General features: G+C 43.5%; 1 protein-coding gene across 5 annotated transcripts in view; it reads right to left on the reverse strand.

Annotated features, from left to right (window-relative positions):
- Positions 1-27312, reverse strand: part of Mthfd1l (methylenetetrahydrofolate dehydrogenase (NADP+ dependent) 1 like) — a 199342-nt gene that overhangs the window by 52288 nt on the left and 119742 nt on the right. For 2 of the 5 annotated variants that reach the window (XM_004856880.3, XM_013076727.3), the window contains exons 22-26: positions 22133-22174; positions 21066-21166; positions 20266-20443; positions 7876-7983; positions 5408-5560 (exon numbers count right to left, since the gene is read on the reverse strand). In XM_004856880.3, the coding sequence (XP_004856937.1) occupies positions 5408-5560; positions 7876-7983; positions 20266-20443; positions 21066-21166; positions 22133-22174 (582 nt within the window). Of the gene's footprint in view, positions 1-4706; positions 5187-5407; positions 5561-7875; positions 7984-9803; positions 9909-20265; positions 20444-21065; positions 21167-22132; positions 22175-27312 lie in introns of those variants that run through there. The other 3 variants (XM_021237946.2, XM_021237948.2, XM_087193461.1) reach the window with 3 other exon arrangements.

Below are 27312 nucleotides of genomic sequence, written 5' to 3' on the forward strand. Positions count from 1 at the left end.
TAAGCGCAAATTTTCTCTATTTGCTGAGTGGGAGTGGGAAGGTAGGAAAAGTGGAGAGTGAAGGAGAGCAGGAGTGGTCACTTCTTAGGAAATACACCATCACTGGGCTCCGGGATAATGGAGTTCCTCATAGCCCCCCATCACAGTGCCCTTTCTAGGTTACTCCTTATCTGTCTCACTTAAAATGCAGCGTGGGGAGTGAATGTTTAATTTTCTTACTATGTAACTGCCCATAAATCTCTGCAAAATGTGAGGAGTCATGTGTTTGATTTACACCTAGAAGGTCTGAATGAATTCACCTTATGCCTAACCAAGTGGAGCAACTGTGTCACCATGTGTGCGCATCTTGAGGGGGAAAAGACACCCCACTGAGTTGAAAAGAACCCTGTCATGGCTGACCTGAATCTGCCCCAGCAGGCAACTCAGCATTCAGCAAATACTTCTATAGAAATGGGAGGAGGGAAAACAAAGTGAGCTGAGCCAAACGAACGTGAGAAAGGACAAAGCGGCCATGGCTCCGCAGGGTGGGACCCCATTTTCTTTTTCACCTCCTCCCCGGCCAGTCCACCCAGCACCAGCCAGTATGACATGACTGTTCCCTGACGCACTCCTGCATGTCCCTGCTTTTCCAAGTCCTGCAGGTGATGGCGCCAGGGTGGATCTGGGTAGAGATGTGGCCAGGTTAGGTCATCCCCAGTGGAGACGAAGGCCAGGCTAGCTGGATAAATTGCCAGTTTTACTGCTGATCTTTCAGACCTTGTCCCTGGACAGACTTCAAGTCTACTAATGTTTTTTTCTTTTTTTTCTTGGTATGAGACTTTTTTGAGCTAATAGTTTTATTAGCTAACAGTTTGGTCTTTTTTCTCTCTTTTAGATTTTTGAGATAGGGTCTTGCTATGTAGTTCAAGCCAGTCTTGAACTCACTAGGTAGCCCAGGCTAGCCTGGAACTCACAATGATCCTCCTGCCTCAGCCTCCCAAGTACTGGGATCACAGGCATGCGCCACCACACCCGGCTTATTAGCTATTAGTTTTACTGAACACTATAAGCCATCAGCTTTGAGAGAATTCTGGAAATATACCATAACAAGGTAATTTATAGAATAGAGGACGGGAAGACCTAAAACAAAAAATACAAAAGCTTGTTTTTCTCTCCTCATTACAAAGATCTGTCTTTGATCAACAATTTTTTACAAAAAGATGTACTAAGTGGTTTCATGCTGGTCAAGAATCTTGTACTATTTTGTAGTTATTAGTAAAATGCTGGAGAGAATATATAAGGAAAACGTCATCTAAAAGAGGCAAGAGTACACTACACAGGAAGCTTAGTAGGAATGAGAAAAGTTATTTTAGGAAGGAAAACTTAGTGACAAGGAAAATACTACAGTGGACATTAAAAACTGTAGCAAACGGGGCTGGGGATTTAGCTCAATGGCACCGTGCCTGCCTTGCAAGCACAAGGTCCCGAGTTCAATCCTTGGTACAGCAAGCAAAACAAAACGACTGTAGCAAAAGTCTCAGATGTTCATGTGCTGAGGAAACCAGGCACTGTAGGCTTCTATGGAAAAGCCTGGGGAAGGGCAATGACTAGGAGGGCTGCTGCACTAGCTAATGCATTAATCATTACAGCTAGCTTGCGTTAACGGATGCCAACTAGAGCAAGAAACAAACAGAACATGATGCAATAGCTCAGTGGTAGAGAAAGATGTGACCTAAAAGTGAAGATGGCCGTAAAAGTACTTTAAAAGCTAAATCCAGAGGGGGAAAAAAGCTGAACCCTCTAGTGTCACTCCACGGGATCTCCCACTGTCAGCCACACCGAGGTTTTTATTATTCCAGGAGGGACCTGCCTGTGCTGGGACTCGTTCATTTTCCTATGCAGAAGGCAGAGGGGAAAGGGCTCTCTGTCTCCTTCCAGGACCTGTCAAAAGGGAATTTCTCCTTCTGTTAGGAAGCCTATAGCACTCTGTACTTGCCTGGTTTTATTTATCAGAATCTGTCACAAAGCCTGTGAGAGAAGAACGAGATCTTGTTCATCTGCGTGAGGTTTATGGCCTTTGATTTGCTGAATGAATGGGTGAACAGACACTACACAAGAATGGAGAGCCTATCTGATTGTGAGGGCTCACTGGGACCTCCCTTCTGGAGCGGGCAGATAGCTATGTTGTTTCATGGGCACACGTCCAGTGACTAAGCACAACAGTGATTCATTTGGCTAGAATTTTCCCACCTGCAGGAGCCAGAACCCCCAGTGTTCCCATTCCCCTTCCCCCTCGGTCATCTCTGCAGGAAATTGCTATCCTGCCTCTCGCATGGGTGATAAATGGTAGAAGCATTTCAGCAGCCTGTGACAGGGTCCAGAATGGGGTCAAGGCAAAGTAAATACCAACCCTTATTAGGAGATCCTGGCCTCTGGGGTGCATGTGCCAGCTCCCCAAGCAGCTTCGGGCTTCGTCATAGAAAGTAGCCTGCTAGGCCACTGCCTCCAAGTGAAGGCTTCCTGAACTCCAGGAGCTTCTTTAGTCAGCCCCTACTTCCTTCCTCTTTCAGCAGCCCATTGTTCCTGGAAGGTCTCACCCCAGTGCTCTGACGCTCACTGCCTCCCTGTGTGTGGTCACAGGAGGAACTCTCGAGTGCTGGGAAGTAAGATAATGACACACGAGGACCCAGCCAGGAAGCCCCGGTGCCTTGGCCGTGCCTCCAGGGCCACTGGGCACGGCACGTTCACTTTCTGGCTAGTCAGCCGTCAGTCAGAGAGTGAGGTTGGAACGGGAAGCCAACTGGGGTTCAGACACTAATCTTGGTTACAGAACTCTGATTTTATAGAACAGTTCTGGTCGTTCCCGGGCAGTGGATGCGGTGGTGGTAATGGGGGTGTGAGGAGACTGATATTATATATTTGTTTAGTGAGATTTTAAATTATATTGTGATTTTTATTTAATGGCTATAAAATGCTTGAACCACTCCTTTGTGGTTTCACAGTTACCCACCTGCATCAGTGTGAGCTGCCGGCAGCAGGGAAAGTGTTTATGCTGCGGCTGTCCTGGAACTGAGCCCAGTGCTGTCTGCACCCCAGCTGAATGAATGAATGAATGAATTTGTTGGGTGAACTACTGTAGCAGTTTGAATATGCCTAGGCCGATCAACTTTTCTGAGAACTCATTTGTTTTGAAGTGAGTCTGTCTCGCTTCCTATGTTGCCCAGGCTGGCCTCAAACTCCTGCCTCAGGCTCCCAAATAGATGGGATTCCAGGGGTGCACCACGGCGCTGGGCCCATTTTTGTTAGTTAAAGTATATTCGAATTACACACAATAAAATGTTCTATGAGTTTGGATAGATGCATACAGCCATAGAACTACTATGATAACCAAAGTGTAACAGGATTCCCATCACCCCTAAAAGTTTGCTCACACCTCTCTGTCATCAGCCCCCTCCCTGACCTGATGTCCATGTCCTGGCACTGCCAAATGAACTGCACCCCTGAACATGTTATTCAGGGTCTGTTTGATTGGAACCCTCTTCTATAGCTACGCTGTGTGTGTCTAACCCTTCTCCCACCCGAAACCTCAGGTATCCAGCTTCTGTGGCGTCGCCCGGATTCTGCAAATTGCCATGTCTTTGTGGTTCCTTCTGACTCCTTGGGAGGCCATTACTCCTTCAGTGGTGTCAATGTAGTGTTTTGTGGGACTCCTTCCTTTATTCTCTTCTCATTGCTCTTGCGCTAGCCTTGTTTCTTCCTTCACCGAACAACACCTTTCCCTATGTTCTTAAAACACACAGGCTGGGCTGGGGCGTATTCCATGGGAGAGTACTTGCCTAGGGCCTGTGAGACCCTGGGTTTCGTCTCCAGGGTCCCCCAGCACTGCAGACTGTCACCTTACAAGGTCACCTTCCTGTTTCTTTCTCCTGAGCACTGTGTCCATGTTTCCAATGTTGGCAAAGTGTACTTTACCTATGCTGTGACCCCTTCAAACTCTGCCCAAGCCACCTTCATTCTTGGCCCTGCCAATCTGCCTTCCTCCTGTGCTCTTCACATGACTGATGGTATCGCCACCCAAAGCCACCCAGCTGGAATGCCTCCCCACCACTGCTGTCCCCTTGAAAGGAAGCAACCTTTAGAAATATGTCTCAGATTCACCTACACTCTCCATATCTACTTCTGTAGCCCAGTGTGGATTTTAATTACCTCTGGCCCCAACCATCTCCCCGGTCTGGTTCTTTTTCCTTTAAACAGCCTCTACTCTGCTCTTAGACCTATTTTCCTAAAATACAAATCAGACCACGTTGTTCTCCTTGTTCAGGGAACCTCACCCTCTGTGGCTCCCTAGTGTGCATGGGATGATGGCATTTGAGGCCCTTAACAGCTGGGTCCCATCCCACTATCCCCATCCCCTCTCTCAGCCACACTGGACCACCTGGGCAAGGATACCATGTGCTTCGTGCCTTGGAGCTGCTATCACTGTTTCTCTAGTTCTGAGGCCGGGAGCTTTATGAACACTCTGAGTCCCTCTCCAAGCCCTCACTGGACTAAAGGTCCAGAAGGCAGCACAGCCACTTTTCACCTCTGTGCTGGTCAAATCTCTGCTGCTCGAACCTGCTCCTTTCAGAATCCCCAGCCCTCATGTTCAGGAAGAACCCCAAACATGCTGATGAAAACCTTTTGCACATTATTAGATGAAACGTAAACTACCCCCCCCCCCAAAAGTCTGTTTTGTTTGGGCTTAGATCGGTTTGTGGTAACAACAATAATGATAATGATGATGAGTTAGAGATTTTTGGCTATAAACCTAATCCAGAAGCACTCCTGTGACAAAGAAGTCAAAAGGTCTGCCTGTTTCCTATATTGTACCTTTTATTTTGGTCTTTTAAATTATACTTTCAATAAGCTGAAATAATAAATCACCCGAAAGCATTGCAGTCCCACTGTGACTATGTCAAAATTGGGAAGTCATGTGTTTCATTAACTTTTTCAGCCAGAGCTTCCCACTTGACATGCTGAGGAAGGAGGTAAACGGGTGAGCTGTTGATCCTCCAGCTTCTGGGGTGGGTGGCATGAGCAGCCACCTCCATTGTCCTCACCATGGCACAGTATTATGATTTTGAGGGCCTTGATGTGGAAAAGGGTGAGAGGCATTACACCAGGCCAAGTAACAGACCAAATCCTTCCATGTTGTTCTCTTCTCCATCCTAGGAGGGGAATCACTTTTATGACTCAATGAATCCTGAACACATCCTCTGAAAAAAGACAAGCCTGGAACTGCAGTGGCAGAGATGGCTTTTTGTTTTGCTTTTGTTGGAGGAGCAATTAGAAAAATACCAAATAACATTCATACTTCTTTGTGGATGATTTGCAAAACATAAGGACTTCAGGCAACACAAGAACAAAGAATGAGGAGCCTCTTACTCACCGTTCCAACCAGAGGGTAAATGAACCCAGCACCTATGCTGGCCCGGACGTCACTGATGGGTAGAATGAAATCCCTTGGCACACCTTTCCTTTCAGGCTGGTGAGACAGAGAGAGATGGGTCTTGGCCATGCAGATGGGCAAATTTCCAAAGCCCTGTAAGAAAGGAAAAGAAATTTGTTCAAAGACACAAGTGCTGTGCTCCTGCACTTGTTTCATTTGCATTTCATACAATCTCTGCAGCAATCACGTCAGCTGGTAGATGCTGCTTCCACTTGTTCACTGAAAGAGCAAGAAATGGGGTAAGAACTCATCTGCAGGCGGCCATTATTGAGCAGGTTGTGGGGTCTACTGTTTATTTTAGAGGTTCTCTTATTTAAGAGGAGGCAGCTTTATGATCTGTGTGGGGGAAAACAAGGCTATTTTTAGGCACAGCAGGGGCAGCAGCTGTAGAAACCACTTTCCAGGGCTATTAATATCCGGGACTAGAAAGGTAATCTGGAGAAAGGTTCCGTAATGAGGCTCTTAGTCAGGACGGTCACTCATTCTTGGAGTCTTGCAGGAAGCAAAGGGCTCTTTGTGCTGGTTTATGAATCATGGCTATTTGATCTGTGATTACATTATAGTAACTAAGATGAGGTCACTTTTTAAGCCTCTTATTTTTAAGGACCAAAGTCTATGCCTGACCCAAGAGTTCCAAAGGTGAAAGGGCAAGAAGTCACATTGAGTGCCTCACAAAAAGGACAGTGTCTCTGAAGCCTGCTTGGGATTAAATGGCACACAGTGTTCCTTTGGAGACGTCGCTAATTAATTGCAATCACATACTTGACACATAAGTTTTAGGAAATATTCCCTTGGTAGACAGACATAAAAGGAATGCAATCTTCAGAGGTAACTCATATGGGAGTTCTAGTTCTTATGATTCAACCCAGAACTATTTGGAACATTTTAGACTATTATCAATTGCATTATCAAGTTCTTTTTGAAAGCCCTACTCTTACAGACTGACAAGAATTTTGCTCAGGGAAAATCATAGATGTTCTTTAGAAATGGTGCCTAAAATTTTGGACATTGGTCAAATAATTGAAATAATTTCTATGAACTGATAAAAATTTGCCAGTAGAAATATTTTTAAGTGCCATATACCATTACTACATTACCTCATAAAGAGTATTTTAAGGCTAAAAAAAAACCCAACAAAAATTTAATATTGGAATGCATGACAGTCATATATAGCATTATTAAAAGCTCATGAGGGGTGAGGACATCCCAAACTTCATGACAATCATCTTATTTCACTAAGTTCATTGTACCCAAATGGAAATTTCAGTACAGAACAATGCCAGTGGGCAGAGCAAAATTTAGGAACCGAGTTTTTTTTTTTTTGGTACCAGGGATTGAACTCAGGTCTTTGCGCTTGCGCAGCAGGCGGCGAAACCACTGAGTCAAATCCCCGGCCCAGGAACAGAGTTTTTAGAGGAAACGCCTAGAATGTATACAGAAACTTCCAAGAAAAATGAGCTGCTGACAATCTGACCAAAACCTGGGAAAATTCCTGAGCCAGCACTGATAGTATTTAACAAAATATCAGAGAAGATTTACAAATAGGATTAAGGAAGCTCTAGAAGCTCTCGGACTTCCACCTCCCCAAGCCCAGCTGTGGACTGGTGAACCCAGGACAGCCTGGATGGTGGCTCATAATGCTCAATCACGGCCACCTTCATCATGCCTAGAAGTGGAGGATGATGGAGCCTCAACCTCTAGGAAGCAAATGAACCACCTGCATGAAAGAGACAGCAAACACCCTGCTTCATATGCTGCATCCCTTTCTGCCTAGCAGTGTACTAAGGCTTTTAAGGCAACAAGAGGCCTGCAGTGAAGAGGAAGCACTGCAAATCATCTACATCTGAGACAGGCATGGAGGTGGTGCCTGTGATACCTGTACCCTGGGAGGCTGCAGCAGGAGGATCAGAAGTTTGAGCCCAGCCTGGACAATTCAGTCATTTAGTGAGACACTGTCTCAAAAAAAAAAAAAAAGAAAGAAAAGAAAAAAAAGAAAAGAAAAGAAATTTAAAAGGGGTAGGGATGTAGTTCAGTGTGAAGGCCTTGGGCTCAATCCTTAGTGCCACAAAACAAAAACAAAAAAAAATTTTCTACGTCAGATTCCACAGCTGCACACCAAAGTTTCGGGCAGAGTGGGTGGGACTACAGACCACACACCACATATGAACAACCCTGTATCAGACATACTGGGAATCTCAGAAGTCAGTGATGCGTATGTTGGAGGATACACCCTCACTGCACTGACCCAAACACAGCCCACAAGCTACCTGAGCTGTCTCTTCAATCTTTGCAGATCTGAGGAAGATTAAGCCATGTTCAGCTGGCAAAATACCCACCACCAGTCCTCGGATCGAGGTGAGTATTTTGAGCACTGAGGTGAATTATTTTCCTAAAGGGACTACTTTTACCTGTTGAGTATAACGATCTATTTTGGATTGTGCCTCAGGAGAGAGTTCAATATCCTTGGCTCCATAAACAGACTGGGCAATGGCTCTTATCTTTTCCACAATTGGAAGCTGGAGAAACACAAAAGACAACAAGCCCGTTAACTTGTGAGTTTTGATATTGGCTTTAAATTCCCTCCTGAGTCCCTTCCCAGCAACTGCAGCTCAAGGACCACACATGGTCAAGGGGGGTCAGCTCTCAGGACCTGTGTTCCCTAAGCAAAGCTTGGTGTGATGCCTCCCCTGCTGTGTGGTCATTCCACTTCCCATGGACTCCACAGTAAGGGGCTGGGGGCCACTGTGGGGCCAGAGGGCTGAGAGAGAACTCTGGTCCCACCTGTATCTGGCTAAATCATCCCAACTTTTTGATTTTGTTTCCTCATCTCTAGGATGGGGGTGTGAACACTGTACGTCATCTTACCGTACACAGTGAAGCAGCATAGAGAAGCAGGAGGTACTATGGTGCTACCCCAAGCTGTCAGTAATTCGGTTGGGAAGTAAGGTTCACTGGGAGAATTGGAATTTCTCCAGAAGTACAACCAAACAACAAAATAGGTCTCACTATTCCTAACATAGTTAATGAATAGAATGAACTCTTTACTGAACTTAAGATTATGGTTTGAAAAAAGTATGATCTTCCTATTAAGGTAGGAATTAATGAAAAATTCATGTAGGAACAAATAGCAAATGGATCACTGGTGAAGGAATTACTAGGAGTGAGAATCTGACTTAATCTTATTTTTAAACATGAAAAGTTTTTCACAGTCACCTGTTTTTCAATTTTTATTTTTTATTAGTGCATGTTTGCAGTACACAATGACCACATTTCTTGTGGGGAGGGGAGCTGGTCCATGCACATGACATATCCTAATTCTTTTTTTTTTTTGGTACCAGGGATTGAACTCGGGTCCTTAACACATCCTAATTCTTTTCCCACCTTTACATCTCTTGAGCCCATCTCATTTGCAAACATTTATCTCCCTGTTTCCTATTGTTTATCGTTCATTTTGCTCTTTATTTATATTTTGGGTTTCTCATAGAAGAGAAACCATGTGATATTTAAATTTGTATGTTTGATTTATTTCACTTAACAGTATGATCTCAAGGTGCAACCATTTTCCTACAAATGACTTGCGTTTATCTTTCTTTATGATAGTAGTACTCTATTGTATATAAATACATTTTTAAAATCTATTCATCTCCCAATGGTCATATAGGCTACTTCCAAGATTTAGCTATGATGAGTTGTGCTGTTATGAACACGGGTATGCATGCATCCCTTAACATGGAGTCTGTAAGTGTTTTGGGAAGATACCTACCCAGAAGGGGAATAGCTGGTCAAATGGAATTTCTATGTTTAGTTTTTTGAGGAATCTCAATACTGATTTCCATAATGGTTGCACTAGTTAAACATGAAAAAGAAATATATTTTTTTCAAAGGGCAAAGGTTTATTTAGCTCACAGTTTGTAGAGGTTTTAGTTCATAATCAGCTGGGCAACAGTTAATGGCAGTGGAAGACACCAAAAACGAAGGACAGAGGGGAACTGCAGAGGAGAAACAGTTCATGGCACCCACACAGTAGCAAAAGCAACAAAAGGACACATATGTATTTTTGTTTTGTTTTGTTGTTTTGAGACAGGGTCTCACTATGTAGTTCAGATTTGCCTTGAACTACGTAGCCCAGCCTAGCTTTAAATTTAAGGTGATCCTCTTGTCTCAGCCTCCCAAATGCTGGGATTACAGGCATGTGATACCACACCTGGCTCTAAAGATGAAACTATTTTAAGAAATATATTTCTATTTAAAAATTTAATTGTAGTAAAATTCACATAATGTATAAGCGATGTGATCAAAATATAGGGTGATGGCTTAAATTAAGTTTTGTTACAGAAAAGACACAACACCATTAGTCCCCTTCAAAATATTCTCCCTTGCTTTGGATACACTTGCCATGTTCTGAAGCAGTTCTGGAAGTCCTCTTTTGTCTCTTTACAATCTGTAATAAAAAATACGGTGAACGCTGCTGTGGAGTGCATCCAGCAGAAAGGCAGGCTTGTAGAACACTATAGTGTCCTCATCCAACTCATTCATTGGATCTGGCGCTGTGTGACTTCTGCTCTTCCCCAAGTCAAAATGACCAAGAAAGGTAAACGTTTTGAATCGATTCAGGACATCGAGGAAGCCATGACAGTGCAACTAAAGACACTCAGGAAACAGGACTTCGAGAACTGCTTCAGAAAGTAGAAAAGATGATGGGATAAGTATTTTTGGATTGAGGGGGAGGATTTTGAAGGAGATTAGTGGCAATGTGTCTTTTACTATAATACAATTTAAAAATAAACAGTCACCATATTTTTTGATCCCCCCCCCCCCCCATAATTTACCCCTTAACCATTTCTAGGCATCCAGTTCAGGAGAGCTAAGTACATTCACAATATTGTGCAACCAATCCCCAGGCCTCTTTTTATCTAGCGAAACTGAAACTGTACCCACCCATTAAATAGCACCTATCCCCAGCCCCTGGCAATCACCACTCTTCTGTCTGTCTCTATGGATGTGACCACTCTAGGGACCTCAGACAAGGCAGTCATGCATGTCCTTTGTGCCTGGCTTATTTCACCTAGCAAACAGTCCTCGAGGGTCATTCACATCACAGGCCAAGTCAGAACGTCATTCCCTAGGGCTGGACAGTATTCTGTTGTGCACACACATCAGGTTTTCCTTATCCACTTGTCATTAACGGACACTTGGGCTGTCTCTGCCTTTTGATTACTGTGAGCAATGCTGCTCTCAACACAGGTATACAAATAGCTCTTGGAGACCCAGCTTTCAATTCTTTTGGGCATAAGGAAATATATATCTTCTGTCCATAACTAAGCTCCTTCCTAATATGTTTATTAGAAAGTGGGCAATTCCAAGCAGGACCGAGCCTGGGTCCTGGGCCATGTGCTGAATAAATGAAGTGCTTTAACTCAGAGTGAGGAAGCCTCGCCACGGTTCTCTAGGGATTCCTATCACAAAGTTTCTTTTTCACTCATGTGTTCAAGCAAATAAATAAAAACATCTCAGCTAACTCATCTTTGGGGTTTAGTGTAAAACCCAGAATCTGGCCTGATAAGGTGCTTCCGCTGTGTAATGTATTTACTCTGTACCCGAAGGGAAGGAACATCTTGCTGTTTCTCTGCTTGAGTTTGAGGACGAGTATAATCTTTTAAAAATAATAGAAAAAAGCCAGGCTCAGTCCAGTGATCTGAATCTGAACTTTAGATTCTCTTAAGCTGCTCTGTGACAACTGATAGGTTTTATAAAACAAATAAAATGGCAACATAAATTATGAGTGTCTGTGCACCCATCATCACCGGCCGTCCCCCAGCTCCGTAAACACTGGTTAATAATCTGTTTACTCACAACTTGCATGGCCATTTGCCCAGCGACTGTAACAGAGTGGCTCCCACACAGCAGGCCCCCCCCAAGCATGTGCTGAATGAACAAACAGCCATCTCCGGTGCACATTTGCACAACCACGTGGCGTCACAGAGAGCTAGGAGGACTTCGTGTACAAAGACCTTCAGATGGAGTGGGAACCATGAGCTATGGCAAACAGCATGACAGAATGGGGTGTGCAATCAAGGCTCTGTATAAATATTCTTATTCATGCAGGAGCACACAGATTGCAGCGGAGGAGTGGAGAGCAGCACATGCTGGCAAGACATCAAAAGGAACTTGAGTAGTGCCTTGAAGCCATAACAGTTCCAAGGAAGAGACAGGCAGGTGCAAATGGTGTCAAACACAAAACTTGTTGGAAAAATAGTGAATATGCTGTTTGCATGAAGTACAATTACATAACATCATAACTAGTGACTTCACAAATCTGGTATCTACCCAGTATCCCAATCATTTGAACTGATACTATGTTAAAACTTCACATTCAGCAAGAATATAATTCTGAACACAGTCTACATTCATTCCCTCCCAAATGTCTGAAATAATATATTTCAGAAACCGAAATACTCTAGAATGCGTAATGGAACGTTCTGCCAGAATGGAAATGTTTATCTCTGTTCTCCAGCCCACTAGCCATGTGCCTCATGCGGTTATTAAAGCATTTGAAATGTGATCAGTGCAACTAAAGAAATGAATTTTTTAGGGCCAGGGATTTAGTTCAGTGGCACTGTGCCTGCCCTGCAAACACCAGGCTCTGAGTTTGATCCCCGATACCGAGAAAAAAAAAAAAAGAAAAAAGAAATGAATTTTTTTGAACCCAGGGCCTTTGCATCAAGCTACATCATTCTGACCATTCTCTCTCCCTGTCTAAAGCCCCAACAAGGCCTCTAAGCTGGATTCTTAATTTTAATTTTAGTTCATGTGAATGGCTACCTGTGGTCCAGGGCATTGAGCCGATAACTATGACCAACTGTTCCGCTATTGTACAGTCACTTGCATGCAGTAAGCCCACCATTAATATTAGCAGAGTGACATCATAAAGGAAAATTTGTTTTATTTTCTTCATGGTGCAGATGTGCTGCTCCAGGCTTGTGGAAGGCAAGTTACTCAAAGTTAGATGGTACTGTTCTCAAAAAGGGTCTGGGAATGCCCATTGAAGTCATCAAATTACACAAAATACCTAGTTTTTAGTGGAATAAAACGGTTCTATAATATGTCCAGAAAAAGTTACTTAAGTTTTTAAATTATTTTTTGGTGTCCCCCAAATGGACCAAATAAAGTGAAATAGAACCAAAGTTTTAAAATGAAGCTGCTAGAAATAATATAAAGATGCAAGAAGTCTTTATGGTGTCATGATGTCACAGCTCACTTGAAGGTCAGATACTGAAGTCAGCAGCACTAACAATCTGTTAAAAGAGGCACGAAAATGCTACATGATCCTCTGCTATCCACACTGACCACCTCCTCCTCAGCCCACACTGCTGCTTCTTCAGCTTGCCATAAACGAAATCAAGGGCAGGCTCTGGGGCCATGCTGAATCAAAAATACACTGTTCTTTTGTTTCTCCAAGGCCACAGAGTTGAATCCATATATAGGTTAAAGGTTCCTATGCTGTGATATTGGCCCTATGTATTTTAGTGCCCATAAAATATTTAAAGAGAAGAATCAATTAATAAACTTGTACGTTGAATAGAAATCTCTAGGCCCACAGTCATTATTTCAGTTGCTTGTTTGTATCAGAAACAGAGCATAAATTTTAAATGATGTGCAAGTACAGTTTGGCAAAGACCCTTTGCTGTGATTCAAATGCAAGTACAACTGGAAACGGCAGATGTTAATTTACACTGTCCAGAGCCTGCAGGTGCATGGGGTTACATTGCAGATGCAGCACCTGGTATCCTGGGAGGAGCCACACACTTTTAGAACAACAGGCCCTTGTGTCTTAGACACAGGAACGCCCTTGGCTGGAAACCAGCATATCCGAGCCACCAAAGGCGTACGTGCTGACTTCCAGGAGCCCGCTCACAGCGCCCTGGTCCCCGGCTTAGCACCCAGCAGCAGGCTGACTCTGCAGACACTCAGAGGAGTCTTATTTTCTTAAACCATGGTGTGTAGTGGGTAACTCGTGTCTAGGAAATGCACACAGGCTCCTTGCTAGAAAATCTGAATCTGTCCCTGAGACATGACAATAATGAGTTCACATGGGTGATCCTTGATTCCTCTCAAACAGAAAATTACAGCCATGTCAAAGAAAGGACTGTATAGAAATAGGTGGTTTTAAAGCGCTCACCCAAATGAAGGGAGTGGGCTGACAGTGGCCTGAGAAATGTGATGTGCCAGCACTCTGTTATCTTTATGACCAATGTGCTTCCTCCTCTCTTCAAACCTGACTCAGGAACATCCTCGTGTTACAAGAGCAAGATGAACGAGAACCCAGGGTACAGTTCTGTTTTTGCGTGCAAGGAGCTCTTGTGTTTGCAAGTGGCCCTTTTCCTTGGCTGTGGAGCAGAAGCCAGCTTTCGCCCACTGATCTGTGGGACATGTGCTTGGAGGCTGGGTGAGTGTCATTCGAGAGCAGAGGAAACCACTTACATGTGAGGAAAAAGGAATTGCTTCTGATAGGATGTTATTACTCAAAACCAATCCCCAGCTTCTTGGAGATTAGGGTGCCTGAATATTTTCTCTTCCTGAATCCTAAGGTTTCACTTTTCTCTGAAGTGGTTTATTGTGTGCGGAGCCTTTCATGTTTACACTTGTGATCATATTTAAATCATGGTCTTTAAAAGCTTGCTTTTAGGTTGAGAAAATGGATATTCTACCTACAATGAGACTACAGTGGTCTCATCTCATTTACCTTCAGGTTGAAAAGATTGGGGTGGTGGGGAAGAGGCAGCTAACATGGGATGCAGCTCTGTAGTTCCTTGTTTTATAGTCTCTCATAATTTTTGTGAAAATGCACTTCTAGAAACTTCCCTCATAGGGACATTCCATTTATTATGGTAGAAGAGAGTATTTATATAACACTGTACGAATCCTTGTGACCTGTGTAAGTGCACAACCACACTGTTTCTGTCTAGTGCACAGGGAACCGCTGGGGAGGCTCTGCCAGGACTACACAGGGACCAGAGGATGCTCAGAAAGTTGGGCTGCTTCTCTGGAGAGGCTCGGCTCTCTGTGCACCTGTGGTCAGGGTAAGCTCTATGCTGCAGGCAAGAGGAGATTTGACAGAACCTAGAAGCCAGTGTTGGGGAAGATCCTAGTTTACATAGACTCAGGGTGCATCTGCGGAAGTATTTCTTGGGAAGTGATATGGGAATTTGGGCTGAATCTAGGAAAGAAGGCCAGGAAAGAGAGTCAGTGAGGGCTCTTTGATGCTCCTTGGGTTGAATGACCAAAGATCTCTAAAGGAAGCTCAGTCATAAATAAGAAAGCTGAATATGAAAGGGTAGAGGAAGAGATACTTAACTGACTGGACAGTGTGGGGGCAGCTTCCTACAGAATCAGCACTGAACAGCCTGGTGCACAGCACAGAGAGAGCTGAGGAAATGGCTTCAAGCACAGGCTGATCAAGGGTGAGCTGGTAACAGCGAGGACAAAAGCCGGAGGAGACAAGCGTCCGGAGACAAGCGTCCAGAGACAAAGAGGACATGAAAGAAGGGGCATGAGTCCTTCCTTCTCAGGGGGCTTTAAAAAACTTAATTGTGAAATATATGAAACATACCAAGATGAATAAACATTTTAAGTTTAGAGTTCTATTAATTCAACCCTGAGCACACACTGTGAATGTACTTAATACCACAGAACTGTAAATTTAAAAAAATGTTAAAGTGGGAAATCTGATGTTACATACATTTTTACCACAATAAAAAACCCCACAGTATATACATAGATACAAACACATATATGCCTTTTTATTTACTTAAACTTTGGGGCTTTGGTTGTAAATGCCTTAAGTCTAACTTAGAAGGAAACTCACAAAACCCTACCAAGATGTTCAAGTTTGACTCTTTAGAGAAATATGAAGTCATTTCTCAATAACCAACAGATCAAAACATCCCCTGCCTTAAAAAAGACCAGCAGGGGAAAGGCCACCCCAAAACCCAGGGGCAGGGACAGAGTCCCAGTTCAGACAGCAGTGAAACTGGCTGCGCCTGCTGTCTTCACGGTGGGCTTCGCTGCCTTCATCCAGACCCCACTGCGATCAAGGGAAATACTCTGGGCAAGCAACAGGAAAGACCTCTTAACCAAACAAACACTACCCTGTCTTGCTGTCAAGGTTACACCTCAAAGAAATGTTTGCAAGATTAGAGGAAGGATATGGAGATGATTTTCAACCTTCACTCTGATGGAACAAACAACATTCAGACTGGATTTTCAGTCGATTTTTCAGTGCCACACTCCTACTTTGCAAACAGGACTGATTTCTTTTGATATCACAAATGGCTCCCCATCTTCACTGAGAAGGAAATGCCCCACGTGTCTTGGTTTTTAGAGCTTGATGGTGCCTTTTTCTCCCTAGCTTTTGATGCCTGGTTTTAATCCACTTAAAAAAAGAAACCATCACTAGAGTTTGCTAAACTTGCCTTAAGTTGCAAGAGAATTGTTGGAGATATATTCAGGAGGCTCCTGTCTTTGTAAAGGAAGTGACAGGATAAACAGCTGTCACTGGCCGCCAGCTTACTATGATGTGGAATTTCACTTGGGGACACTACTGTGCAGACAAGGAAGCTGGGGCTTACACAGATTAATTAGCTTGCCCAAACTTACATCCAGAGTAGAAACCTTCTCAAGATTTGAACTCAATTCTGAGTGACTCCAAGCTTTAGCCTTTCAATTATAACGTAGCACTATTCCCATCAACTGTTCATTTGCTCCGGGGCAAGTCTGTCGCTCTCCCACATACAGTTCAGAACTGAACCTATATCCCAGACAGATCTGGTGAGGCGTAACTGTAAGAATGTGGGGTAAAGAATTATTTGCTGGTAAAGTATAAATACAGACTTGTGTTTCTTTCAGCTATACTATCTCCCTCTCTGCTTGCAGATATGGAGACACGGGATTAAGTTAACAGGAAAGATTTAACTGTTAACAGTAAATTTAGAAAAGGAAATGTCAAAAAGAAGTTGATTTCTGGGGACGTTTAATGGGGACTTTGATTATCCTAGGGGATTCCCAAGTCACCAGGGCAGCTTGCTTCTTGCTTTAAATGCAGGCTTGTCTCTGTGAAGCTGAGCTTGCTGCTGTTCTGCCTCTCAGTATGTCCAAGGGCTGAGTCTCTCCTCTCCCTTGCTGTCCCCTTTTCCATGGGATTTGGGGACAATTTCTACTTTGCATACAACAGCAATCAGGCCCTGTGCTCTAGCACTAATCCACATTCCCCCAAATGATCAGAGGTGTCTTCCTCCTGTGACATCAGACCTAGATGGTGGAGCAGGAAATAAGATGCCACAAGCCAGTACTAAATAATGGGTGGCCCCCTACATCTGTGGGTTCCACATTTGCACTTCAGCCAACCAAGGATTGAAAATATTTGGGAAAAAGTACTGTGACCATACTGAACATGTACAAATTTTCTCTTTTTCATTATATCATAAATGATGTAGTATAACAACTATTAACATGGCATATACATTGTATTAGGTATTATAAGTGATCCAGAGAGGATTTAAGGTATATGGGAGAAGTGTAGGTCATATGCAGATAATGTGCCATTTTATATAGTCAACTTCACCTGTAGACTTTAGTATGGGGGAGCAGTCCTAGAACCAATACCCCTGGTGCCAAGGGATGGCTGTACATTATACGGGAAATAAAGTCTAGAGAGACTTTATTTCACCAAAGGTACACAGAAACCTAGTTTGCACAGAAAAGTCAGAGTAGGAGGGAGATTATAGTTTTTATTCCCTCTGTATAGCAACCTTCTAGTTGCTCAGCACCAAAGAGTTAGCTGTGGGGGAAAAAAATGAAAGAAAAAAAAGAAAGCTTGTGGGAAATCATAACTAAATCTATAAAGTTTTATCAACACTGAATAATGCAAGAAACGAGTGCAGGGGATGAGCTTCATTGCTAACTGTACCCCTGAATTTCTATATGGCTACAAGACAAGGGGACAAACAGTCTCACATTACCTGAAATCTTGTCAGATGAGGAACTCAGCTGTCAGGTCAGTAAAGGGAGCAGAAGCACCAGCCACTCTGTCCATAAACTATCCTATTGTAGCAGGCAGAGATGCCAGTCTCCTAACACACAACTCTGCTGTTCAAACTCAGTGTTATCATGAGGAGAGTCCTGGTCCTGAGGCCACTCACCTCCTACAGGACTCTGACATTACTAAATATTCCCTCCTTCCAGGAGAGCAGCCGTCTCATGATACCCATGAAGAATGGGGATGCAGAGGTGATAAAGGGCACCAAAGCCAGGAAGAAGAAGTTTTATTTTGGGAGAATCTACTGCTCAGTATTGTGAGTACGGCTAATAACCAAATACTATATTTCCATATCATTAAGAGTAAGTACCAAATGTTATCATAAAACATTCAGTATTCAAGATGATGGATTGCTTAGTTTGATGTAATCATTTTACACTGTATTCCATCACAGCATCACTTTGTACCCTATAAATATATAATTATAATCTGTCAATCAATAATAATAATAACGATGATGATGATTAATGGTCATGTATGGAAAAAAATCAGAGATCAATGGAAAGGAACAGGGTTCCTCTTAGGGTTAGAGTGTGGGAGACAGCACAGCTCCGAAACCTTTTCTGTTGCTGACCTTCTTTTTCCTGGGATGCTGCCCCTGAAAAGGGCCACACTGCACTGGATCCCTCATCAGAAAACCGTCCTTGCCACCTGGGGTGGGTGAGCAGATGGCGATGGCCCCAGGCACTCCCGGCAGGATAAGCAAGGTGGCCGGTTGGGAAGGCGGGGGCTTTGTTAGGCACTGTGGACACCCTGGACCTTCCCCAGGACCATGGGGCAGAAGTCAGGGTCGCCCTAGCCACACTGAACCCAGGGGGCTGTGAGCACTCAGCGGGGCCATGTATGTCACATCTATTCCACGCTCAGTGCCAGAGAGCACGCAGCCTCCACTCAGAACCATTTTCTTTATGCTGACCCCAAATCTCCTCCCGTAATGATCATGACCCCCTCTAAAGCCCAGGATAGCCGAGGCCATCCTCATCAAATGGTCTCCCCACATGATGAACCTTTCCCTGAAACCATCCCAATCATTCCTTAAATCCTTCCTTGCACAAACCTTTACTGAGTCCCTCGTTCGGCAAGGATTCTGTGCTATCCCCGTCCCCACCATTCTAGGTCTAAGATGGGCCACTTGGTCAGTGCCCTCCTCCCCACTTTGGTGCAGAGTCCTGTGTGCTGAAGAGTGAGAACAGAAGATGACTAACCATCCAGCTGTTCCTCCAGCTCTGCCTCCCAGCTGTGGGACGCTGCTTGTCACTTCCTCTCCTCGTGCTCTAGGTGTTCTCTGGAGGGCGGGAAGATATGGCCAGTTCTTGTCCAACAGCCATGTCAGGACTAAAGAAGTGGACACTCACCATGTTCCTGTGAGGGGGGCATGAGAGAGCCATCCTTCGGTGGCCCCGTGGTGCCAAGTGAATCTCACTCTCAGCTCACACAGTGTCACAAAGCATTCTCCTCATGAGTTTTCCTTCCTCCTCACTATGCTGTCCATGTATGCAATTAGGAAAGGGGTGATGCTTCTATCTATGAAATGTGAATGACAGACCAACAAGACATCTGAAGGAGGAAGAGGAGAAGCAGCCGTGAGCTCGAGGACTGAGCACTGAGCATCAGGGATGCCCTCCAAGGACAAACCAGTCACTAGCCAGAGAAGGGCCACAAAATCTGGGACAGAAATGTTAGGTGGGTGCCAGGACAGATTGCTTGAGGGGAAGAATGAGTCCCGGGAAATGGAGATTTTCTGGCTTAAGGTTCATCATCCAGATGTGTTAGGTTAGCAAATCTAGCAACCCCACTTCTGCATATGTAACCAAAAGGAATGAAAACAGGGTCTTACAGAGATATCTGCACAGATGCTATGAACACCCAGTACTGTTTACAATAGCCATGAGGAGGAAGCAACCAAGTGTTTATCAGTCGATGAATGAGTGAGCAAAATGTGACTCACACACGAGGGGATCTCATTCAGCCTTAAAAAGGAAGGAAAATTTGACACATGCTAAAACACACATGGACATTATGCTAAGTGAAATAAGCTGTTCACTTATATGGGTTATCTAAAGAAATCAAAATCAGAGAAAGAAAGCAGAATGGTGGCTGGTGGGGCTGTGGGTAGGACAATGTGGAGTTAGTGTTAAACAGCAAGTCTCTGGTTTGCAAGATGAAAAGAGTTCTGGAGATCAGCTTCACCCCACTGTGAATGTACTCAATACCACTGAACTGTGCACTTACAAATGGTCAAGATGGTAAATTTCATGGTATGTGTATTTTACCACAGTGGAAAAAAAAATGCATTCACAAGCTGCAGCTCGAGAAAACTGCAAGGAGGGAAAGCAGCTCAGCAGAAATGGCCAAGCCAAGTCCTCCCTGACTTCATAAGCCTGTGACACTGGTGCGAGCAGCTCCTAGATGTCACCGCAGGCGTCAGCACTGAGCCCTGTCCTCCGAAGCACCCCCCCCACCCCCGGGCCTGGTATTTGGAAGCAGGGAGTGGTCTCCAAGAGCACAGGCTCGGGGCCAGGGCTGAGGTCTCCCTGGGCACCAGGACCTGGCAGGTGACTGAACATCTTTGATCTTCATCTTCCTTCAGGGCAGGACTGTGAGGGTAACTTCTTGATGCCCCCCTGTAAATAAAGCTCTTAGCACTGGCCTGGTATGTGACGTGAGAGCCTCCAGGCACACAGCTGTCTCAGATGTACCTCACCTGGATGTCGTACAGGAACCGGAAACGGCTTCTTTTATTCGCAGCTTCTCTCACAGCCCTTGCCAAGTCCACCGACCCTTTTCCACCAACCGACCAGTGATGGCAGGGGACTGCGTCAAAGGCACCAGCGCGCTTCGCCAGCTCGCACACCAAGTCAATCTCGGCGCGGGTGTCGGTCCTGGTGATGAAAATGTTTGTGGTTTTGCATCTGTGTTCACTTAGGGATGTTTTTACAGAAAGACTAACCGTTTACACAGAACCTCGCTCCCTAACACTGAATGTATTTTAAACATCAAAAGTGGTCACATCATGTTTAAATAAATCAGACTTAAAGAAAAGCATGGGGGAAAAACAACCCCCCAACATGACTCAAATATTTCAAGTTGTTAAAGGTTTTTATCGAGAAAGTTCCATAACATCTCCCTTTGATCATTCAGAGTCTTTCAGACAGAAATGCTCAGTGGAATTGCAAAAAAAAAAAAAGCCCGGGAAGTGGTAATTCACTATATAAATTTCATTTTGCTAACAACATTTGGGAACACATTTGTGAAAATGAAACCAGACCAAACAAATGGAAAGAGCTGAGTACTTCCGTGTACTTTTCTTTTTTTTTTTTGGTACCAGGGATCGAACTCAGGACCTTGCATTTGTGAGGCAGGTGGCGGCACCACTGAGCTAAATGCCCAGCCCTACTTCTGTGTACTTTTAGATGAATCAGAGAATGACCAAAGACCCTCAGACACAAGTGTTGCTCATAGGTTGCCCTGCGAGGTGACTACCCTTCAAGCAGGAGGACTCACTTGAAGACATTCAGCGCTACCACCACAGGCACCCCAAAGAGCTGAGCGATCTGGATTTGCTTCTGCAGGTTACAGCAGCCGTCTGCCACCAGCTGGATGTTCTGTAGAGAAACCAGACCCCATGTTGTGCCATCCACCCCAACCTGCCAGACTAAACCTGCCTCACCACATCAGCAGGTTGTGCCTACACTGTCCTTCACTTTATTGTCCTAGAAGCTTTTAAAGAAGACTCAAAGTCATTTCCTGCCTCTAAGAAAGATGGTTGCAAAAGGAGGAGGCTCATTTTCACAATAATTTCTAAAATTATACTGGGTCCAATGACATATTTGGGTCATGATCTTGGCAACAGTTTCTGCTGAAGACTGGCTGCCAGGACATGAGCAATGTGCCCACAATGCAGGCTTGTGGACAAAAGGTGCAAGGTCCCAGGATGGCGAGGAGCCCTGTGCAGTTACTCCCGGGCTAAATCCCTGGCGCCACCTGTAGGAACTAAGAGTTATTGCTACCAGAAAATTAGTCATTACAGATGTCACAAAGCCAACTGCCTATCTTCCAAAAGCCAATTTTTTCTACTACAAAAGACATGGGTATAAGTTGCACATTTACTTCTGTCCCAGAGACCTTCATTTTGATGGCTTATATGGATGTCCTGGGAGTAGAGAACTGCAGATTCGCCTATATCAATCTTTTCTTGAGATCTGAGAGTTAATGGAATGTTTTTTATCCCTTTACCCACCTATTTTCTCTTGGATTTTTAGAAAAACCCATTTCTTTTTCTTTTTAATACAGGGGACTGACCCCAGGGCCTCGGAGCCGAGCTGCATTCCCAGCCCTTTTATAGTTTTGAATTTTGAAACAGTCTTGCCAAGGCTGGGCTTGAACTTGAGATCTTTCTGCCCCCGAATCCCAGAGCTCGGAGATTACAGGATACGCCACCACAACTGGCTTGAAAAGCATATTTCTAAAGGCCACCGGTGGAAGGTACATTCAATGACTGTCAACTGGAACCCAGTGATAAAGTGGATTTGAATGATTCTTCACATAAACATCTAAATAAGCCCTCTCACCTCTTCTGTGTATTCTTTTTTCAGAGGGACACCAGCAGTTACCTGAAATAAAGAGAGGCAAAAATTAAGAATAATCTCATAAAAATGCTTACTCTAAAGGATAAAGTTCACAAACCTTGGTCACTTTTTGGGAAGCTGGCCCTACCTTTAAACAAGTTGCCAGCAGTGTTGGCTGTTGGTTTAAAAATAAAGTCTTGTGAGAGGCCTCTAATAACACCTCTGCCTGGGAACGAAATCAGGTTTGGGTGCTATTCTAATTTGACCCAGTGTTGAGAATCTTCACGCTGTTGCCCTTCTAACATAAAATGAAACTAAGAATGTTTATTCATATCAGACTTCTAGAGTGCACCACTATTCTAAATCATCATAAAGTAATAACGTAATTGCCATTACTTTTTTTTTTTTTTTTTTTTTGCCTAGTTTTTCATGATGCGCTGTGTGGTTGGGGTGGTAGTTTATTTTTAAATTTGTTTTGGTACCGGGGATCGAACTTGGGACCTTGTGCTTGTGCAGCAGGCGCTGGGACCACTGAGCTAAATCCCTGGCCCGGGGTGGTTGGTAGTTTAAAGATGCAGAAGCTGAGGACTTGGAGAACTCTAATGAAGTCCCCATCCCCCTCTCTCTGTGAGGCAACTGAGTGGCAGGACATGAATAAGACAGAGTTCTGAAACCCCAACTTAGCAGCTGTCCACCGTTCCCCATGGCTTTGGTCGACAGCTCGCTGCTGGTTTTCGTGAGAAACACTGGAGAACATTTTGATTAACGCAGGACAGCAATGACTTTCTCCTCTCAGTCAAGAGGCCTTGAAAATATTAGAAATACTACAAAAAGAAATTATTTCTGTGACAGAAAATTGTTTCTTAATGTGTAGGAACTTAAGCAGGAAGAATAGCATATAAACAAATGCCAAAAGTAGAGAAGGTCAACAAGCCAAAAGATGATTCTTAAAAGACTAACAAAATTGGTAAATCTCTGATGAGATTTTTTTTTTTAAATGAAAAAGATTATAAATATGTGTGCTGTGGACAGCTGTGGTGGTGCATGCCTGTAGTCCCAGCACTTGAAGGCTGAGGCAGGAGGACTGTCTCAAATTCAAGGCCAGCCTGGGCTACAAAAACAACAATAATAACAACAACAAAAATTGTAATATATAGGGCCAGGGATTTAGTTCAGTGGTTTTGCCGCCTGCTGCGCACGCATAAGGACCCGAGTTCGATCCCCGGTACCAAAAAAAAAGAATAAAAAAATCTTAATATAAATAGTCCCCTATTCATTAAAAAACTAGATGAGCAGTTAAAAAAAATCTATCCCTCACCAATAAGCAAGAGGCCCAGATAGTTTCACAGGTAAGTTCTACCTAACTTTGAATAAAAAAATTACTCTGATGTTACACAAGCTCTTACACCATGTGTGGCAGGGATCCTCCCCAATTCTTTATTGGTATAGCCAACATTTCCCTCATAGTTTAAAATCTTACCCCACACATTAGGAAGCCAATTAGCAAAATCTAGTTATTCACATAAAAGGTAATATATAAACAAGCAGGGTTTATTCTAGGAATTTGCAAATTTTGGACCTACTAGATGTTCTAATCAGTGACTCAATTCCTTATAGTAAACATCTTTCGATGTATATACACACATGCACCTTATTGTTTCCATTTTTTCTGAGACCCTTGATTAATATTATATTGTAAAAGGGATCAGTGGATCTAAAATATAACAGTATTAGCTGTACAAAGAATTGAGGGCACTTTTGAAGACAGAATATGAATTTAGAATGATTGAGGCTAAAATCAAGGGTCACAGGATTTTCTACTGTACAAGTTATGAAAAAAAAGCCACGCTGAATAAACATAAGAGGCATCCATGGTTATCTGTGTAATGGTATCAGGAGGAAGCAGAAATTACAATGGATCAAGAATATCACCACAGCGTTGTTCACACGAGAAGACACTAGGGTGGGTAATATGGAATACAGGATTAAGAAGATAAAAGTTCATTTATTATTCAATTATTGGAAATGCTTCCCAGTTAAAAGTATGCCAGCCACTACGGGGATGCCAACTATCAAGACATGGTCACTACTCTCAAGGAATTTGGAATTTGAGCAGGACACACACACAAAGATTAGACAATATGAGGCAAAAGGTGTCCCTGGGGCCCAGGGCAGGGAGGCTTAGCTTTGCCAGACTTCTCTATCCTCCTTTTTTATTATCCCCCACCCATGACATAGTTTGGATCTTAAGTATCCCCCAAATGCCTGTGACAGACTTGCTCCCCAGGGTGGTGCTACTGCTTCAGCCTCAGAATGCTACAATCACCCAGGCATGGTGGTGCATGTCTGTAATCTTAGCACCTGGGAGGCTGAGGCAGGAGGATTGCCAAGAGTCTGAGGCCAGTATGGGGTACATAGTGAGCTCAAGGCCAGCCTGCATTATTACATAGCGAGACCCTGTCTCAAAAAACCAAAAAATAAGGAAAAAGAAAGCTAGGATTACAGGCATGTATCAAAGTAGCACCCTGCCCTGTGAGGTAGTAGAACTTTTAAGAGGAGGAGCACAGTGCAAAGTCTTTAGGTTACTGGGGGACGTCCTTAAAGAGGATTATGGGACACTCGTTTCTTTCTCTTCCTGGCCATGAAGTAAGTGGTTTTACTCCTTTGTGTGCTCCTGCCACGATGTGGTGTCTCCGCATAAGCATAAGAGTAATGGGGTTGAGTGATCACTGGCTGAACCTTCCAAAACTGCGAGCCAAGATTTAAAAAAAAATTTTTTTTTTTCTTGAAACAGGGCTGGGCTTGAACTCACTATGTAGCCCAGGCTGGCCTCAAACTCATGGGAATCCTCCTGCCTCAGCCTCCCAAGCGCTGGGATTACAGGCACCACGCCTGGCTTTTTTTTCAGGATTTTACTGCATGTATTATACCAATGTTGCATTTGAGACGATGAAACTTTAGGCAAAAATGAAGGGCTTGAAGGTCTGGTAGTAGCAGTGGATTAGGATTTTGACCATTTTTTCCCCCTTCATTTAAAGTCACCACTGTATGGCAGATGGAGAAGGGGTTTAAATATAACAGCTTGGCTTGAGACCTGGCTTTCTACTGGCCTGATGCTGCTGCCCACATTCCCTGAACTCATCAGACCTCAGTTTCCTCATCTGTCAAATGGGATAAAAATAAAGCCTACCTCTCTCAGGATGAAGGCTTGCTAAGACGACCAAACATCATAGCACAATGCTCCAGACAGCAGTCTGCTGTGTTCACTACGTGCAGTCATTGATTAAATGACTTTTGTGCACACAGCGTACCAATGAAGAAGTAGGGCTTAGCAGTTTATCTTACATATCAATATTACAATGATAAAAAAACTTCCAATTATTTTATCTCAATGAGATTAACTAATATAAAATTTCCCCCCTACCTGGGAACTACTACTTAAAATAGGAAAAAAAAACCCCCCAAAAACCCCAACCAAACCTCCACATACAACTCTTCTGTCTGTAAATTCTGCACATATTAAGATAAGTGAGAATTAAAAGTCTTCAAAAATTTTCAATTAAATCTGTTTTCCAGATAGAAGCAATCCAATTGCTGTGAGAGAGTCACGAGGTGAAGTCATAATAAACAGAAACAGAAGGAGAGTGGTTTTAGATGAAATCTGATGAGTTGTAACATCAGTGAACCAAAAAACTATCTGTACAAAAATGAAAAGCTCCAGCATCAAAGGCATCACTCTGACCCTCATGTTCTTCAATTAGGAACAAGAGCCTCCTTCTTCCTATCACTGTGTGGTTTTCGAACCTTGGCCTGAGTATCAGGGATGGATCTTAAGACTAAAAGGTTACACAATGCTCCTTTGGAAATGTGGCTTAGAACTCACATGGTGGGTGTTGCTGCTTCCTTCAGTTAACTCCAAGTGCCCTAAGGTGGCAATGTGTGAAAACATGTTACAGAAAGAAGACAGTCCAAATAAAACCTCAGCAGCACAGGAACTAGCAGAAAGAGTCAACAACTGGGGTCTCATCTTATTAAAAAGCTTCTGCACTGCAAGAGAAACCACCAACAGAGCTAAGAGACAACCTACAACGTGGGAAAAAATTTTTAGCAGCTGTACCCCAGACAAAAGTCTACTATCTAGAATATATAAAGAACTGAAAAAAACCAGACCCCTCAAATTCAAAGACCCAATTTAAAAATGGGCATCTGAAATGAACAGACATTTCTCAGACAAAGAAGTAAAAGCAGCAAATAAACACATGAAAAATGTTCAACATCACTGGTCATTTGAGAGATGCAGATGAAAACAACACTGAGATTCCACCTCACCCCACAAAGAATGGCTGCTATCAAGAAATCAACCAATAACAAATGGTGGCGGGGTTGTGGGGAGAAAGGAACCCTTCTCCATTGTTGGTGGGAGTGTAGACTGGTGCAACCACTGTGGAAATCAGTATGGAGATACCACAAAAAACTAGGACTAGAGGTCCCATTTGACCCAGCTATTCCCCTGATGGGTATCTTACCCAAAGAATTAAAAGAATCATACCACAGCAATGTATGTGCACCTATGTTTATAGTGGCACAGTTTGTAATAGCTAAAGCTTGGAAACAGCCCAAGTGCCCATCAACTGGAGACTGGATAAAGAAGATGTGGGTGTTTTTTATAAAATGGAGTACTACTCAGCCATAAAGAACAAGAAACTAGAGACATTTATAGCTAAATGGATGCATATCGAGGCCATACTCTTAAGTGAAATAAATAGGACACACATGTGTAAATGCCGAATAGTTTCTCTAGTGTGAGAAACTGAAAGTGTAAATAAGGATTAAAATGATTAAAATGAATAATTGATAATTTGAAATAGGAAAAGGTCCAAAGGTCCAAAGGTGTAGGGGTGGTGGGAGGGGAAGGGGAAAGGAAAGAAGGGAAAGAAAAAATTATGAGAAAAGAAAAAAAATGGAAACGAAGTATGTAAATAGGGAAGGGAGGAGGGGGTGAAGGATGCACACGTAATGGGGGAAAAAATAAGAACTAAGATACATCATGTTCAGGTACAAGCACCCAGTGATAAGTGTAAATGTACTGTATACCTAAAATGTACCAATAAAAGAATTTAAAAGAAAAAAAGAAAAGAAAAGAAAGAAAGAAGACACTCCAGAAAATCAGAGCTGTTGGGCAG

Source organism: Heterocephalus glaber, unplaced genomic scaffold (assembly GCF_053883595.1).
Source record: "Heterocephalus glaber isolate CG9 unplaced genomic scaffold, H.glaber_assembly_v1.0 deba00001593, whole genome shotgun sequence".
In the NCBI taxonomy this organism is placed as follows: domain Eukaryota; kingdom Metazoa; phylum Chordata; class Mammalia; order Rodentia; family Bathyergidae; genus Heterocephalus; species Heterocephalus glaber.